Source organism: Teleopsis dalmanni, chromosome 1 (assembly GCF_002237135.1).
Source record: "Teleopsis dalmanni isolate 2A chromosome 1, ASM223713v2, whole genome shotgun sequence".
NCBI lineage: Eukaryota > Metazoa > Arthropoda > Insecta > Diptera > Diopsidae > Teleopsis > Teleopsis dalmanni.
Window position 1 is genome coordinate 208,243,849 of NC_051846.1, and position 20,181 is coordinate 208,264,029.

The window sequence follows — 20,181 nt, forward strand, 5'->3', positions numbered from 1 at the left end:
AACTTAATGTAGTAGATCGCCGATTTCTTGCGAACTTGGTAATGTGATAGAGTAGATGAAAAACATTTACTTCTTTTTGTGACTCAAAACATTACTTCGATAGTAGTTGGTTAAAATTCGCTTACCACAAAAAAAAAAATAGAACAAACATAAAATTCTGATTAAAGTTCTATCGTCGGTTCTTTTTAACTTAAGGACGTGAAATTTTATCAATTCTTTTCCATGTTCTAAGATACTACGAATGCTTCTAGGTAAAGCGTTTCTAAGCAACAGTTTTTATGTCGCTTATGTTTTTGTAAGTTTTAAGGTTAAATTGTAGGAATTTAGTCATCTTCGAAAGTTTTTAATGAATTAGCAAAAGATAAGAGAAAAGAGAAAAAATTTTTACAACATAGAGTACTGCATCGCATAATATTTATAATATTTATTTAATGAATTCAAATCTTGGCAAAATATTTATTAAAAATGAAAATACTTCATATGTGAATTTCAAAGTATTTCTTTATAATTTCAAAGAAATTCATATTATTCTTTATTTAAGAAAATGTTAAAGTACTTATTATTACATAATGATTTGCTTAAATTCTTGGCTTGTGAATCAGAAAATATTTTCTAATAACTTGTAATGTTAGCATCGTCAAAACATCACTCATACGTCTTGGTAAGACTTCTTGTATCAGTTGTACTTACTACTCTGTGTCATCTTACAACAATGCCTTTCTGCAAGCTACAAAATGACTTCTTAGCTACTATTATGTTGATGTTTCAGAAGCAAGACAATTTAAATTTTAATTAAATCTTGCACGAGCTACATTAATTACTGCACAGATTCTTGGAATTGCTCACAAGTCTACGTAACAAATCATGCAGCTTACATTTCAAACGCACGTAAGACCTATTGTTCGAAAGAAGTTGTATCAATTTTCAAATGAAATCCAAACATCAAAGTATGAAATTCCAAGAAAATTGCTTTCCCACGACACTCTGCAGATGCTTGTGGATAAAAAGAATTTCGGAAGAACATCTATTTTTAGTATTTAATGTAAAACTTTTCAAGAAGAAGCACTCTTTAAATAAAAATCAAATTTTGACAATTAAAAGCAGCAAATATTCACTCTAATAGATTGGTCATTGGCCAACGACTTGGTAGGTAGGGGAGTAAATACGCAAGAAAATGAGTAATATTTTCAGTAAGAAATATCAAGCGTTTGAGTGCTTTCTAAATATTTCAAAAAATTTTATGACTTTCTTCGGGAAAATTATCTTCTTCAAATTTTATAAAAACTTTTTACGTATAAATTTGCTGAATACACAATGACGTGCTAGTCATCAAATGAGAGCAGGTGACTTACTTATTTTCGTTTTAAATAGGAAATATCTGAAATATCTGAAAATAAATAATTTTTATATATAAATTTTAAAAATTTATAGTCTACTTTTTAGCATTTTTGCCACAATTTCTAATTGGAAATTTCTCTTAAATTTTATTCTTAGGTATTTGAAATAAACTAAGAATACTTAAATTTATTTTAATAACATTTTTATATGTTATTTATAAAAGTGAGTGAAGTATTTTGTCACCCACTTTAACCACGAGCATTCGATGTCATTTCAGTTTGTTTGACATGCAAATCTTAATTAAAAATCTTTTGACATTTCTGTGCAAAAATAAAGTGAAACCAAAAATAATAAAATATTACTCAGAAAACACTAATATATAAATAAATATATATATAATATTACTTAGTAGTGGGTATTTATTTGAAATTTGCTGGCACAACGTGTCGTATGAGTTACGGACGGAGAAGTTCTTCATAATTAAACTTTACAATTCTTGTTTTCTATTTATGTTCCTTTTAAATGTCAAATCCGTAAACTCAAATATTAACAATATTTATTTATTTCTAGTGCTTCATTGTCGATGGCGTGCGAGAAGTACGAAAATCTAGTGACGTCACTCAATTTGTGACAATACCGATTCCGAACTGAATAAACCCTACACATATGACAGGAAATAGGAAATGATTTTATATATCATTTCGCTTGCATAATTAATGATGAAGTCTGCTGAGCACATAAACACAGTTAAGTATGAAATCAATTATTTTATATTTTGTATTTTGTACTTTCGTTCTTATTTTTAATTTATTTTCTTTTAAAAAATGTATGAGCGTTGTCTGAATATTTCGCTTTGTTGTTGTTTGTTGCTTACGATAAACAATTCATACTTAGGGTATAACAAGATTTTCTTTTTAATGACTGTGATATCACATGATGATATTTATACATTCTTATGCTGATGCTGGGACTGATGCTGGTGCTGGTGCTGTTGTGGCGCAAGTAGGAAAAATGCAGAGCAATAATAATACTTGTGTACGCCATTAGTTGTATGCACATAAATTACTTTAAAGTGAGGAAATATTTTCGGAATTTTTCTTGTTCTTTAACTTTGATGAAATATTAATCGTGGAATTGCTATTGAAAGTCTTCATATTTTTGTTTAGAATATATATATATATATATAGAATATATGTTATTAAATGTGCTAAATGCATGTTCAGTGAATAGATGGAAATTCATGCTATGCATCTTAATTCTATTGAATGACGCAGCAACCCACAGTTTTCTTTGTCCATGTTGTTGCGAATGTTAAGAAGTTTGATGACATTTTTGCTAAAGGTAATAGATATTTTTCCTCTTTTAAGATACAAATTGAATATATTAAGCCGAATTTCAGTTGAAGCAATGCAACAATGATAATAGTCAAATGCTATTCATTTTCTAACAACTTTTTCCTTACTTTCAAGATATTGTTTCGAAATTTTTTGTTGCACTCAAGTTGTTAGCATTTAGTGTATAAGTACTGTCCAAATCAGACAATTAAGCTGTATAAACAGAATAGTTTCAGTTCAATCTTCCTCCACTTTAGGGACACTGTTACAAAATTCTATTTTGGATACAAGTTGTCAGTATTTGAAGTACAAGTACTGCCTAAACCAATTAATTAAGCTACATAAGCTGGATAGCTTCGGTTTGGTATAGGCACATTACTTCAAAATCATATTTTAGATACAAGTTTTTGGCATTCGGGGTACATTATATACCAACACTAGTTGTTTATACTCTATAAACACAAGAGATTTTTTTTAAATATCTTGTTTTAAAATATTATATTGTACTCAAACTGTCACATTCGCCTGCCATATGTCATATAAGCTATAAAATAGAAGGGTGTCACATCGATGTTTTGATTTGTTTAAGAATCTTGTACAAAATCGAAAAATTGACTCAAGTTTTTAGTAGAAAGTGTACATGTACTACCAAAACTAGCCGTTTAAGCTGTGTAAACAGAAAAGTTTCAGTTCGATGTTTTTTTTATTTACAATTCGGATATTGATTCACAAACTAATATTGGACTCAAGTTTTTAGTAATCGGTGTACATTTGCTACTTAAGCCAGATGCTGTGGGTTTGAATTATTTCCCCAAATCTGTACAAGCAATTTGAAATAATATTTCCAAAATATTAGGTACGAATTTGTGGACGTTGTTTCCTTTTGTATTGACTGGAGTCCCAACTTTAGAGCTAGAGGTCGTGTCAATACTTTATGAAGCTTTGTCTTTATTTTAAATGAACTTTCTGTTCTAAAGTATTTTTATTATGAAAAAGCATAACCTGAATCTTCATAAATGAATAAAGGTACTGAAGATTATACCTATCTATGAAGTATGTTTTTCTGAGGAGAACCATTTCTGTTTTTTTCTTCAAAATGTGTAAATGTTTTGCTTTAGAATTCACCCTGAAACAGTCATATTTTTTAATTTAGTATAATTTATAATTATATAAATGTATATAACAGGTATTATATTTATGAGATTGTTAAAATATTAAATATCTTAATAATCTCTTATAAAACATTTTTGGGAAAAAGCACATAATTATTCTGATAATAACTGGGGCATCACTTGTGGCGCAAAACTCAACAATAAATTTTTTTTATTGTCTTATAAAAATATATTAAAAACTGAATTATAATAAAAATTTTTCCGAGAAAACAATGAAATTAAGGCAAAATATATTTTAAGGGGAAATTTATATATTTCACAAGTAAAATTATTAAAGCAAAATTTCTGTGAAAATTTTATTACAATGTTTAAATTTATTACGTAGAAAAGTATGACAGCTAAGATAAACATAATGAAAAAAGATATATTCAGCAATACATATGAAAATGATATAAAACATATTTTTGTTACTAAAAGTTTTTGTAATTTTAAATGAGGAAGAATCAATGGATTTACCAAATCCAGTATAGATGAATGCAACTTTCAGGAACACTTTTTGTCAATAAAGGCGTCTATGGCAATAAAAAAAGATCTTTGTCTCTATATCAGTATGTATCAGCAATAACGTAAAGTACTTTTATATTTCAACTGCACATTTGGAAACAGCCCAGGGCAGAAATGAAGGAATTGAAAGATGGTTACCTTTTCTTCAGTCTAGTTGGAGCTATGATATTAAATATTGTGAAGGATACACATTTCACCCAACTGATTTTCAGTATGACAGAAATCTGTGATGAGACTATCTGTTTAGAGACATTCTATATCATTTTGCTTACAAGCAACAAGGCTTGTGTAAGATTGCATTAAGGTCATAGTGAGGCACTAATCTTGCATGGTGTGAGTGGCTTCCACGTATATAATCTGTTATTATAAGGTATTTTATATTAGTGATCATTGTAAATGGAGAACATCCTGCATCGCAGATTGTCTTTTTGAAACTTTTTTACTTCGTTAATCCATTACTTTAATATCTATTTATCAGTAATAATAGTTTTTTAAAACCATAATGAACCACGAGTGCTTCATATTGGAAGACTCTTGTATTTACAATTTGCTATTTGAAAGTAAATGTATTATGTTAACAGCCTCATTAAGCCTCATCAGTTTTCATATAATATATATAATATATTCATATAATGTATAAAATTTGGTAAAACAAAGATGCGATAGTAATCACATTCAATCAATTAAAATTTCAGTGTGAAAAGATTAAAAGCAGATGTCTTAAAAAATATTATGGAGAGCCAATATTTGAGAAATAATAAAAATTTATTTATTTATTTAAACGAATTTATATACAATCAGTATATAAATCATATGGTTAATAAAACTTTTTCATAATTACTAATTACTTATGGCATAAGGTACACTTTAAGATTGATTATTTTCAATACATCTTATTAACTTATAATTAATTTATTTAGACTTTATATGTCTAGCCTATAACTGAATTTTTTTAATCTTTAATTCAAAATCTTCAAAAAAATGATATTAGTTGGTACTTTTTCTAAAACGACGTTTGAATGCATTGCGGTATATACAAGTATTGTGCTTATTCGGATAGATTGCATATATTCTAAATACATAGTCCAAATACACAGATATAAATAATTTATTTAAATTAATCGAATTATTTGTTGGAAGTCCAGTTTATGATACCCAAACTATTCAGATAATATGAATATACTGATACAATTAAATTGCTTGAACTGCCGAACTTTATAGAAAATATGCATATACAAATATGAACAATTATTGTTTGCACTATGTAATTTATTTGTATTGAGTCCAGAGATTTATATCCAAATTAATTAGATACTCTATACAGATTTACATAGCTATTATTTGAACTATTTGCATATATGCATATAAAAATATAAACAACTATTGCTTGCACTATTTAAACTATTTGTTGTGAGTCCAGAGAACTATATCCGAACTATACAGATACTATATACTGATATGCACAACTATTATTTGAACTATTCAAATTATTTATTGCTAGTCCTGATAATGATGTCTATGAACTACAAAGGGAATGATGTCGAACTGTTTATTGCAATTCAGACAATTCATATTCGAACTATAAAGAGATTTTCTTAATTTTTAAATAGTCTGAATAATAAAATATTCAATAATATGATCGTATTTAAAAATAATTATAGTAAATATATTTTTAGAAACTTTAAATATTTTCTGTTAGCTATAATAAATTATTGTTATTTATAAAAAAGTATTTCTATTGATTTAGAATTTGCTATAATTAATATAATATATATTTTTTATTTAATATTTAAATATTTTTATATGAGATTATAATTTAAATAAGCGTGCATTTTGTTTGTTATTGCAATAAATAAGTGCATGCAACTATTAATGTAAATATTTAGCCACAATTGAAGAGGGAACATCAAAAATTAAAATAAAAGTGAAAATTGCATATATTAGAAGAGAATAAATTATATAATACAAATACAAATATATTGAAATTGAAATTGTTTATAAACAAATTTAAAAGCTTCCAAATATTTTTCTTCGCGGTATTTTACAAACGTCATTGTTAACGTATCGCTAACAAACGACTTGGCGGCCCCAAGCAAAGTTTTTATTTATAATTATATATATATATATATATGTATACTCAAAAAAAAAGCAGCAGCAAATTTAAAAATAAAATAAATATTGGAAATTTAAATATAATTTGCTATTTATTCTCAAAACTAATAAATCTAAAATGCTTAAAAAATCATTTCAATTGAATTGGACAAATTTTGAAAAATTATACAAAAAGTGCAAAAGCAGCTCAAAATTTTATCAAAGCAAAAAGGTGCGCTGCGCGTTCCGAACATCGAACAAAATTAGAAGAAAATTAAATATAAAAATAATTGCTATAATTTATAAATAAAAGTAGCATTAAATTAGTTCAAATTAATAATTATGTATTTTTTTTTATAGCAAAAATTAAAATTTTTGTACATATTCTATTTTGTTTTATTTTTTTTTTTTGTGTATTTTGCTTCAAAGTAAATACGTACGATCTGTCAATCAAGATTGATGCCTCCTGCTCTTTAAACCTGAAAGGGTTACAAACAATAACAATAAACATTTTGTTTTAAAAATTGTTTTCTATATTTATTGTTTTTCATATTTCATATTTTATATTTCATTTAAAAATATATATATGTATATTTATAAATTAAAAATATTGATGAGAGATTGTTGACGCGGTTGGCGAATAAAAGCATTAAATTTGTTTAAAAACAAATTAAAATCTGAACAATGAGACGTAGTGCACATTTTTACAAAAAAAATAAAAAAAAAAAGAAAAGATAAAACAGAAAATTATAATTTAATTTATTTTAAAATTTATAATATGGACGCATTTAAAAAAAATATATATGTTTCAATTGGACTTCATGCATGTTGGATGAACTAAAGTTTTACGAACATATAAGTAATTTTTTTATAAGTCACCAAGTAATTTAAAAAAAGTTCAAGTGCATTTTTCTGCTTTGAAATATGAGTAAAAATATTTATTTAAATAAATAAAATACCATGGCTTATATAAAATATACACACAAATACAGCACAAACAAATACATATGACCAGATGGTAGTTTTATTTTTTTAACATGTCCCATGTCCTTCAATAATGACGGACAATATATCGCATAACAATGGCAATGGCTTTATGCAAAATATATATCGATTTTGCTCGCATTAACGATTGAAGTGAGCACATATCTCTCCATATGATTATATAGAATGGAAGCATGACTCAACAGTGGATTAATTAAAATTTACTTAATATGCATATAAATTTTAACAATGCTTCAGTTAATGTATGATTAAGTAAATCGTTAACGAGAGACAATACAACCGGCGAGGATATGAAAGAATCATTTCATTACACTACTGCGAGCAATATGTTAAAATATGTATTGGATTATAAGTAATACTTAATTACGAGGTACGCGTGAATACATTATCAGCTATCATAAAATGTAAATTTAAATTGTGATACCGGGAGGCACAAGTATGCTATGGAATCGCTTTTGAAGCGTTGGTACTGACACAGATTTGATACTCTGTATGCATTGTAGAGAATGGAAGTTTATAGCTTCCTTGAAGGTGTCTGTATTAATTGCAGTAATTGCAGTTAAATGTTAAATCACTGATCGTAAAGCCATTACTTCATTAAAATTTATTTATTATAGTCCACAATCAACTTTTTAAATGTCTTGCGACTAAAATTCACAAAAGTCGTGATAATTATAAAAAAGTTTAACTGTGAAATAAAAAAAAAAATCAGATAAATCCATTCGTGTATTAAAATTGTTTAAGGACCCACAGTGAGCTCAATTAAATGAATTAAAAATTTAAAAGTTCAAAATGCCATCAATATGCTAAAGTTTGCGGATATTAATTAAGCGTGCAGAGCAGTTACGTCTAAAATGAAATTTATCCTTTCGCTCACTATTAATAAATCCCGTTCACAGATTTTAATTTGTGCGCCGGTCCAGCGTCATAGTTGGAACGTTGCTATTCGCCCGAATGCAAAAATTATTAATAAAAAGTTTGGAAATTTATGCTGGTGGTTTCAATTTTAAATTTTGTTGCCATTTTGGCATTTGATATTTGCCATTTTTAAGTTGTTTGTGCAGTGGCGTCACTTGATATGACTTTTCAGCTTACCGCTGACGTAGACGACGACACCCATTTCCATATGCCCTTTTGAACCCACTACCACTCTTACACCCACCACTCCCACCACTTCCACTTTCACACCAAACAGTCGGAATCGTTAATAACAATTGCTCATATTTTTGGTTCGCATGTTAAAAGTTCTTAATCCGTAACAGAGCGCATTGCTGTGGGTCAAATAGCGAAAATAGTAACTGCACTTTTGAATATCCTTACTATTTTTATCCTTTTTTTCTATGGCGCATAACTAAAAACACACTTGAATAGTAAATGGTTATTCGGTTGCTCTTGTAAGTGGCTTAAAAGTGGAAAAGTTAGAAATTTTCGTGTTCCATGGAAAAAGAAAAACAGAAAATTGCAGGTAATTTGACAAAGTCGTTGCAATAAGTTTGTTGGTCCAGGAGCAGATGAAGGACAACAAATGCATTTAATCTAAAATGACTTGAAAAGTAATTTGAAAGCTGAGTGCAACATTTATTTGATTTGCAGTTGGTTGTGGTGTTTAAATCAGTTGAATTCTGGCGGGTAAAATTCGACTTATTAACAAGTTTTTATTGGCATTTGAAAAGACATCACATGGGTCGTTATTTTATAAGGAAATAAATGCAAATTAAATACATTATGTTTGCATTTAAAACTTGTATTTTTTAAAAACAAAAATGTCTTATAATTTATTTTAATGCAGCTCTGTTGGAAGTTAAAAAATAGGACAGTTCTGGTATAGAAACGACCATTAGGCATTCAGAGATCAACTAAATTGTTTGAGAGAACCAACTAAACTTGTTCCAGGGCGATAACGTCATCGGAGTACTGCTAGAAGACACCTGATTCAATAAGTTATGATATGTAGATGGGTCTGAAACTAGTTCTTCGAATCAGACAGTAATAGTTATCGAAGAAATTAATACACAATATTTAATTGGCTTTCATGTGGTTGGAGTTAATACAATAATTGAAAGTAAGAAAGCTGGAGAGTATCTTATGTTCCTAACGTGTTACTCACGCTTATTATAATATTTGAACTGGTTCAAAGAGGGATAATAATTTTACTAGAAGACCAGTTGGGATTGTTTAACACGCGTTGAATATATTAAAACTATGCAATTTACTAAAATAATAGTAAGTTAGGTATGTTATCTGAATTTTTTTCAGTGCTAAGGATCATTCCTTGCTTTGTGAGGTAATAAAAATCCATAAGACAAATTACAGTATGATATGGCATTTGATCTGACGTTAGCCCACAATTGTGATCACTACAGTATAAAATGGAAGATATGAATACAGAAGACTTATGGTTGTAACAGGGCGTTATCATAAGTTACACAACACGTATTTATTTCGCTTTGTTAGAGAAGAAATTTCACGAACGTGTAACTCATTACTTTAGTGATGGGAATTAGCCGACCACGATCATACGATTGAGCATTACTGAACTTTCTTTTTGTAGGATCCTGCATAGAATTAGGGACAATTCTTAAACTCTCGATTATGAATTAAGTGACGGTTGCGTTGATGCTAGTATGAAGCGACAAATCAACGGAATTACCTTTAAAGGTTTCAAGATCTTCAATGATGGACATTTAAATAATATCTCGAAATGGACATTTAAATCACACACTAAATGACATGATTCATCCTAATTACAAGTGTATTATATTTATGTTAAGTTTCGAAACTGCAAAATGGATACAAATTGGATCTTAATACCTAAAAAGGGTATTAGCATATTTTTACATTATAAATATTTTTCAAGATACGAGTATATAAAATTTCAGGTCTACAAAACTTAAATTAATACAAATTAAATTATATATAAGTGACTTCTTATCATGACCATTCCATGAACCAGAAGTCAAAACTTAAGACACACATGCTGGGAAGAAATGGCAGCACATTTACATTGGGCTGAAAACGGAAAAACAGAAAAGAGGATTTAATTTAAGTAACAGCAGGTCAAGAGTGTACACACCTATAAGAGAACATTAAACGAACATGGGAAAAGGGTCAGTGAAGCACTAAAAACTCAAGGAGGAAAGTAAGTTAAAAGTAAAAACCAAAGTAAACACATAAATATGTACAAATAAAACTTGAAGTTGAAATAGTTCCTTAAAAAATTCTTACCAAGAATTATGTTCAACGACGTGAACGCTGTTTATGGGGAAACTAAACGCTTTAGCCAAAATTAAATGATTTAGCAAGGCTTAACCCTAAGCAGATTAAAGAAACTTTATGTGCTTAAGTGTATGTTTATGTGGTCTGTCGTAAAAGTCGTTAACCGACGTCACATGGATATACATATTGTGCTACAGCAGTTGTGTATATAGTCAATGGATATTTGTACGATATAAGAAAACTCGCGCATTGCTTATCTTACCACAGTTTGTATCCTGTCGCAAACTGTGCTTTAAATGTTTTGTATGTTGTATGTTGTGCCTGAAAATGTCCTTGGCATAAGAAATTGCAATTTAATATTGTTTGAAATTGTTTCGAAGTGACGTCAAGACTAAGTTATATAAAAATTAAAATAATAAAATGTATATTCTATTAAAATTTAATTTAGTGCTGTTATTTGGGTATCTTATGCCTCCCTTGCGCAGTACCCTTGCTATTTCAATAAACTTTTATATAGACGATTTCTTTTCTGGTATTTTTATGAGCTAAATTACTTTGCAAAATTTTAAATAATTTTAATTATGTAATAAAACTATTTGGATTCATTTCTTGTATTACAAGAGTTTCTACATGAATTTATTTAGTTTGTCTTGAAATATTTCTGCATTTTTATTTTAATTTGTGGATATTTTATTACCATTCCCATTATTTTTATTAATATGATAGTTTAAGGTATGTATTTGTTTACTGCATACAATTTTCATACTTTAAAAATATTTATAAAATAGAAAATATTAGGAAAAATGTACTCATAAAACGTAGTATTTAGTAAAATATGTAAGTGATTGAAAATTTTTAAAGCATTTTCTTTAAAGAGCCATAAGAAAGACTCATATTTTTAATATTTAATATTTTTACTGATGTTTTCTATTTTTTTTAAATTTTATTTCATATTTTTAGTGCAATTAGCTAGCACTTTTTCAATTTCAAATTTTTTTTCTCTTTGTTTAATCGCTATTTTCTTTATTTTTATGCAAATATATGAACAATTCACAACTGACTGGATGTATGAGTGGAATGAAGGGTAGGATTTCACACGTAAAATGAATTAAATTGGTTTAGAGATTCATATGCAGTCTAACCATTTCGGTGCATAAGTTGAAGATTTTTCTGTTCTATTTATTATATATTATATTACTCATTCTATTATAAAAAACACAAAATCATAAAAAAAAAAAATTAGTTAAAAGGGTTTGCCCTTTTTCTGTATGTAAAATATTTGTAACTCATTTTCTAAATACACTGCAATAATTAAATATATGATATATAACATTATTAAAAACAAAATGAACAAAAATTTAAATTTAAAATAAAAATGTAAAAAAAAACACTTAAATATGAAATACCACATACAACACATGGAAGTATTAAAGATTATTAAAAAGTGCAGAAGCATGAAATGAACTAGTGATAGAATGTCTTCAAAGTAAAGTGAGTTGTAAATACAAGTAATAAAAAGATAGATATGTAGTAGGAACTAAAAATGAATATTTTGAATACATTAAGAATAGAAGTGAAGATTTGAATTGTTTAGAAAAATATTGAAAGTCAGAGTAGTATTAAAGTCACTTGATATAAAAAACATTGATTTAATAATTTTTCTATTAAAGCAATAGCAGAAGAGGCTTTTCTTTCAAGCGTTTACAAAATTTTTTTCTTTATCATACAATTTGTGTATTTTTTTTTATTTGAATATGCATTATATATAATTAAAATTTTTCTAATTACTTTCAAAATCTTTCCCCATCTTTTAATTAAGCAGCAACAATATAAGTACACCTAGTATTAACAGTACCAGCTATTTATTAATAATTATTTTAATACATAATTGTTAGTGTAAAGTAACATGATAACAATAAAAAAAACGATTACTAGTAGAAAGGTTTTAATATCATAAAAACCGATAGATATGGAAACTGACTTAGAGCCGTTTTAAGTGGGGTTTGAACATAAAAATTCATTCCTAGAGAGTGGCGCAATCTCTTCAATAATATTATAACTAAATTCATGGTTATAAGACCATCTCATTACTTATATATTATAATAAGAAATATGGAGAATGGGACGTTTAAAAACTATACACGTTTTCGTTGCCTAGTCATAGACATATCAAGCTTTGGAGATATATCTGATATATAAAGAAAGGAGTGTGAAATTGGTAGTAATTATATAAATAAATAATAACAGTAATAACGAAAATAGTTCACGTGATAAAGTTATAATAAAATGTATTAAGTTAATAATTAATTGTTGGTAATTACATACATAAATAATAATAACGCTAATAGTTCACATGAAAAAGTTATGATAAAATAAATTAATATATTAATTTATCATAATAAAAATATTATGATAAATATATAGGTTAGGTTAAGTAATACCATTGATTCTAAGGATCCACTAAGGTCTATACACTCATTGTGTTACTATTTGATAAATGTATAAGTAATAACTAATTTTGTTTATACTTCAGATGTTAGGTTTATACCTATATTGTTGCTTAATTGTTCACCTTAACATACCTTTATTTACAACACTTTTGTTTGACAAATTTAATATTAAAATACATTGTTTATTAGACATGAAGTGTAAAAAAAGAACTTACCTTTCACTTGCTATGCTAGAATTTCTGGACATAGACTTTGGTGACATTTCAAAGTCGGAATCTGAGCGATATAAGAACGATTCACGACGCTGTGGAAGATTCTGTAAAACCAAACCGGCGCTTGGTGAGCCGCCTTCAAGCGGAGATCGTGCTCCCTGGCCATTTTCTACATCGAAGCTGTAAATAGAAAACAGAAAGGAAAAATGAAATTTCTGAAAAGTACTTCAAATATAAAAAATATGAAAAACTAAATATATGGAAAAAAATTTTAATTAAATTTGCTATTACTTTTCCGTAGCAGAAGCGAGCACTTCACAGTTTAAAAAGGACAAGAGCGCTGAGTACACAGACGAAGGACAAAAACTCAATTCAAGTAATTCTGTGAGTTTTTGTGCTTTTAGCTGCGTTGCTCTGGTAGTTCTTTGTATTGTTTCAATAATAAAAATAATGCAATACAATACTTTGTATCCTTTTATTTCTCCTTTTTTCTGTTTTAATTTCTTAGTGTGTTTTAATCTTTCATGTTTATTTTGTTTATTTTTTTTGCATCGTGTTTCTTTAATAAAAACACAAATACTTTAGAAAATCCCTTTACTTTGTTGTTTATATTCGTTTCACTTTTCTTGTTTCTTGTTTTTTGTTTGTTTTTTGTTTTTTGTTTTTGTTCCTGGTTCACTCCTATTATGTGCCATTTTGTTGCTCAAAAAACGCATTTCCTTTTATTTCGAGCAGCTTCCGTTGTCGCTCGCAAAGGAAACGGAAGCGCGACGTTTAACAAGAGATTTTAAAGTTTTCATTATTTTTATTGTTGTTTTTATTTTTATTTTTTTTTATTTGATGAAGTTTTTTAACACAGAAAATTTTTTTTAATTTTTTCTGTTATTATTTTTATTTAGGATCTTGAAATTTTTTTTTTTTTTGGTTTTGCTGAGTTAGATTTTATTTTTTGGGCTCTTGTAGCAGTTGACATAATTAAATCACGATGGCTGCTAAAAAGTTTTTCCGCTGCGACGCCATTTTTCGAAAAAAGTTGCTAACCAGTACATGCTGCGCTTAACAGTTTTTAATGAAAATGAAATAAAGACAAAGAAAATAATGAAAAAGTGAAAAAAAGGAATAAAGAAAAAGAAGAGGAAAAAAGTATTATAAAAATTGTGGTAACAAAGAAGATGTCAAATTTAAAAATGAGAAAAGTGCCAAAAACTTTGCTATATTGTTTTTCTTTTTCTGTTAATACCGAAAGAATGAGTATATTTAGGGTCTTTAGGAAACGAAATTCATCTACACTATGCCAAATTGATTGGCATTTATTTTTCATGCTGACTTGAAAGAGTACGGAAGCCCATTACCCAAACTTGGGGAATATTAAACAAGTTCTATAGTTTTGAAATAATTTATTTGAAATGTCACTATTATACAGTTGAGAAATTTCTTGACTCCAATATATAAGAAAAATATAAAAAAAAAAAATAAGAATAATATTAAAATTGTATAACATAAGCAACTGAGTCTGCAACTTTATTTCTGTAGCGCATATTTGTCTCTGAATTTTAAAATATTTTGCTTTTATCAAAATTTTACAGCTATGTGCCTCTTCTCCTAAGAGATTTATTAACAACAAAAGCAAATCTCCAAAGTTGTGCAAAATTTATAAGGGTTCAAAGTAACTTTCGTGTTACAATGTGAACAAAACAAAAAAAAAAAGTGGAAAAAGCGAACCCACAGCCACAGTAGAAAGTATCGTATCTGGCAAAACATGCTCAAGTATTAAAATCTATTTTAGCTCATAAAAAATTTAATCCACCACTTGACATAGTAAATTAATTAATTTACTTTGTACACCTCACCTTTCCCTACCTTTAATGGCACCAACGTATTTGTTTATATTTGTATATTTGTATTTGTTTCTGTTTCTGTATCTTTCGTTGTGTGCACGTTCTTAACTAAATAAAAATATTTGCACATATAATTAGGCGCATACGAACTCAAACATAAAAGCGCTTTCATGTGGCGCGTTCGCCTTTATTAATATAATTTTTATATATTTTTTGTGGGTTTTGTAGATTCAAACATTTATAAATATTTTCCTTTTGAGGCTCGTATATGCACAGTATTTATATAAATGTTTTCTCTACTTGGCTGCCTCGGGCTCGTCACAATAATGAATGCTATTTACTTATAATTTACGCCTAAACGCACACACGGAGTACTCACAATTATTTAAGTGTGATTTCAGTGACAAAAATTAAGATTGCAAATATCTTGATGTGAGAATATTATTAAATATGTTACAATTTAGCCATAAATTTGTATTTATGTAGCTGAGAAAAAAATCTCATAATTAGAATAATGTAGGATGAAAGAAATATTCTAGGTTTTATAGAGTGCTTTGGTTGTCCGCAAATAGGAATTTATAATTTATATTACTTAAATCAAAAGAATTTATAAGAATAAAGTTACTATAAGAATATATTCTTACATTTATACTTAAAATTATTTACAGGATTATTAATAATTAATTTAAATGTGATGTTTATTCAGTGCGTCAACAAGTGAGTCTACATTTTAAATTTGAGAGAGTGTGAAAGCTGGCATATATTGCTCAAATAATATATATATATATTAACAATCCAATCAATGAATATTTTCAAAGATGACTATTAATATGTCAATAGTCAATCTAAAATGCTTTTAGGAACTTACAACCTAAAAACGCTTCAAGGATTGCATACCACAATCAAAAAATAACCTAAGAATTATTGCGGGATTATTGAACGCTCATTGTAGATTGAAGTTAGAAATTCAATCCAACTCAGATTGCAGATACTGTAGAAAGCAACTGCATACCATGTGCTTGGAGAGTGTCTGCTACTGATGCACAAGCGGAAGAAACACCTAGCAGGATTTATTGGATTATAAGGATCCAAGACTAGGAGGGATAGGCTCTATACTGTCTTTCATTAAAGAATTCGGACTTGCAGGAACACAATAATCTGACTAAGGGGCACAATATATCTTTTTGGTTATTCTTTTCAATAATAATAATAATGATATGTCAATATCCGAAAAACTTGTGTTGTCAGTGAATTTTAAATAAATTGGAATTGAAATTTTTTCAGTTTACTCGTGCTACTATTAGAATTAGATTTCTTTTCAAAGGATATAAAAATATTTTTTCTTTTAATATAAAATAATATTTTCTTATGCTCTATTCCTCTGATTTTTGCAAAATTATATAAAAATTTGATATTTTTTGTTACATTATTTTTTTTATATTCAATGTAATTTCTGTAAATATAAAACATAATATTACAGAGTAATACAATGAAAGAGAATTATATTCATAGTAAATGAATCTTAATTATAATATCAAACCTTTGATGTTTTTGTTTTAATGAAATGAATACGTGAATAGTATTATTCCTAGTAATAATAAGAAACGAACAGATGAAAAACAGAAGTAATTATAGTAAAAGCCAAATCAAATGAATTCGAAAAATACAGAAAATGTAAGTTTCATTATATGAAAGCAAAATTTAATACAACCTGTATGGAAACTATGTACGAGGGTTGAATAAGAAGTTTTATTAAATAGCCGACATAAGTATATAGAAGAAGAAAAAACAGTTTGAGCTTATACGTACAGTCAATACTAAAATAAAGCAATTATTAGTCTTAAAGTTATAATGAAAAGCAGATATTTTAAATATTGTTTATCAGATGAGTTGATAGTTTATGTGTATATAAATCTCTATAATCAATAAAACTCTCTAAGGATATAAAATTTGTTTCTTAGGAATAGAGTAAAAGATAGTAACACTATAAGGTTTAAGATCTAAGTATATGTTCTTAAAAAGGTTTTGTTGCAACGGCGAAGCATTGCCACTACATTACTCGGTTACCATCCCTTTTACTCATAATCGTGAATATCCATAATATTATTACAGCTTTGAACGTAGAGAAACTGGAATTGATATAGGTCCACGCTGAATGTAATATAATCTAAAGATACATCTCATCTTCTCTGGTTTTCACCACAAATTCTACATTTTTATCGATGATATTCAGTTTTGTTTTAAAGCAGATATCTCCCGAGGAGTTAATGTTTGTTAGGGAAAACCAAGAGCCTATTGTGAAAAATACTTGATCATTTTTGCTAAGTTTAAACTCTCAAAGCTTTTAAGAAAATCTATATATGGGCAATCTCAATTTCATACGTACCTATCAATAAACGTTTCTTGCTAAACGTAAAAAATATTTGCTTTTTTGTAGCTTAGATTCAAATAGAGTTGACTTGTACATGAAAACTATGTTCTGCCAGTCGTTATTGTAAGGCAAGTTCAAATATTAAGATACTCCGATTCACATAGGTCCTTGCCGGTAGCGATACAATTGGATGATTTATCTCCTCCTTAGGTTTCCATTATAAACTATCATTAAGTCAACGGTATTCAGTTCTATAGTGAAACAAAAATCTTAGATGGATTTCATCTTAATCCAGGTCAAGCAAGGGACTATTACAATATGTGATCAGTTTCTTTTATGCTTTTACTCTGATAGTTGTTAGAGAAGTGTCTATTTCGGACACTTTATCTAGTCTATTGCTTACCTATCAAAGGAAACTTTTTCTCAAACTATGTCGTTAAGTTGTGATTGTGTGGCATATATTCGATGCGGGTTTACTTATTATACGGAAGATTTGTTTTGTTAGTCATTTTTTGCAGTTGTTATTGTTTTTTTTCCAAGAGAGTAAGAGAACTTATATACACATCTAAGATATCTTTGCAGTATAACTCACCGATAAGGGCAAGAAGTAAAGAGGTTATTGAGCTAGTTGTGTTCTTCACATTAATGGGATTTTTACAATTCCACAAATTCAAGTATAATGTTATAAGAATTGCAACCGTTTAAGGAAATTACCGATTATAATTTCTTACACTGTTTTATAAATTTAACACCTTTGAATACAAAGTCTTAGAAGGGATAGAGATAAATTTTTTTTTTTGCTCAACTTTAAATGATTATAAAGCTTTCTTAAGTTTATATTAATCTAAAGTAAGTCAGGTTGTAGTAAGTTGTGGTAAAAATTTTCTTTTATATTTTATTAATTATTATATATAAACAAAATAATTTAAAATTAAAAACTACATATTAAAAAATTGTACACATATCCATTAAGAACAAGCTTTGGTTTCTTAGTTCGTAAGAACGAGTACTTAGTTTTAATTGACCTTTGGCGCTTAAGAATTCAATTGCATTATGTGCTAACTTGCTAAAGGGAGGTGGGAGGTGGTAAATAATTTGCAAAAAGCTAGATCCACTATCAGTTGAAAGTCTCTGAGCAAGGACTTATAAACAAGTACATAAAAGCTAATAACTTAATTTACTAATGAAGCTGATTTGCACATGATAACATACAAACTGCATTTGGTTAGCAACCAAATACTAACACATTTCAATTAAATATTTGGTTTACAGTCCACATATGCTTTGTAAGTTTTCTGGTATTTACGAATACGAACGTTGCTAAAATTCCTTTAACGTTACTCAGATTCGTACAAAGGACATATGCAGCGGTAGTCATAGGGAACGGTTGGCTTTTGCACGCATTTACAGATTTATTTTTGCATTAGCAAATTCCACGAAAATGCTCTCTGCTCTGGCGTAATAACGTAATAACGTACTAATATTCGTATGTTTATATATTCTATATATGAAGGATTCAGTCTATGAGTTTATTTTATACTAATTTATGTATGAAGTAATAAAAGAGCAGCAAAGTTTATTGTTAATGGAATTAGTGCTTCATTTTTGCTGCATTAGTTTCAAAATTCCTTTCATCTTTTGCGCTTAAGTATTTGCAAAAATTCAATAAGCATGAGAGCTGCATTTATGAAATTTAATTTATATTATTCGTAGGGAAGAGAAGGGATGCGAACAAAAATTCCTTTACGGTTGTAGTCAATAATACAAAAAGAAAATTAATTTCCAGCCAAGGGAGTACAAATTAAAACGTACCACATACAGACAGGAGGATAAAGATAAAAGAAGGCACAGCTTGATTATTCCAGATATTTTTGAAAAGTTATTAAAAATTGAATTCACTTCAAAGCAAATGGAAATATATTGAACCTTCATTCACTTGTAATATTTTTTGATATCAATATGTCACGCAGTGCGTATGAGCGACGACATTTTCCGTTGCATAGATACTATTGTTTATTGTTGATTTTGATTTGTGACATTAAAGTAATGCATTTTTTTTTTAAATTTCGTATAAAAAGGCAATTATTTGTAAAGTGTGTTATTAATATAGAAAAAAAAGATGCTTTTAAACCCACTAACAGATGTGTTTGTTTGTATCTATGTGCTTTGATTACTACATCCCCGTCGAGAGCTTGTCAGTTTGAAATTATTTTGCTACAAGGTAAACTTTTCTTTTATTTCATTATTGTCTTATTTATTTGTTTTGTTTTTATCTTTAAATGTCATTTAATTTTTTTTCCTATACATTCAGTATATATGGTTGGATTTTTTGAAAATAAAGTTCAGTGCACTTTGCGGCATTTTTACCTTGCTGTCACATTTTTCCGTACTTTCTCTGCGATTTCGACCTTTTTCCATAGCCTGTCGTAGGCAATTAATAAAGTTGTTGAAACGTCCCTTTTCACAACATCGAATCTGCAGATGTATTCTGTGCTTTATATAGATTTTTATTGAAATGTTTGAAATGTTTGGCTTAGCACATAAAGTTACCAATGTGGGCGTAAATTAATGGAAAATAGGTTTGATTTCATGTGAAATCATACCAAATTGAGAAAATAGATTTTTATGTAATTACCGTTAGGGGAAGGAT

The 20,181-nt window shown here is 27.9% G+C and overlaps 1 protein-coding gene across 6 annotated transcripts in view; it reads right to left on the minus strand.

Annotated features, from left to right (window-relative positions):
- LOC119671616 (cAMP-specific 3',5'-cyclic phosphodiesterase) overlaps positions 1 to 20,181 on the minus strand; it is a 147,640-nt gene that overhangs the window by 17,066 nt on the left and 110,393 nt on the right. For 4 of the 6 annotated variants that reach the window (XM_038082338.1, XM_038082339.1, XM_038082343.1 and 1 more), the window contains exons 2-3: positions 13,326 to 13,502; positions 6,880 to 6,918 (exon numbers count right to left, since the gene is read on the minus strand). In XM_038082338.1, the coding sequence (XP_037938266.1) occupies positions 6,880 to 6,918; positions 13,326 to 13,502 (216 nt within the window). The remainder of the gene's footprint in view (positions 1 to 6,879; positions 6,919 to 13,325; positions 13,503 to 20,181) is intronic. The other 2 variants (XM_038082341.1, XM_038082342.1) reach the window with 1 other exon arrangement.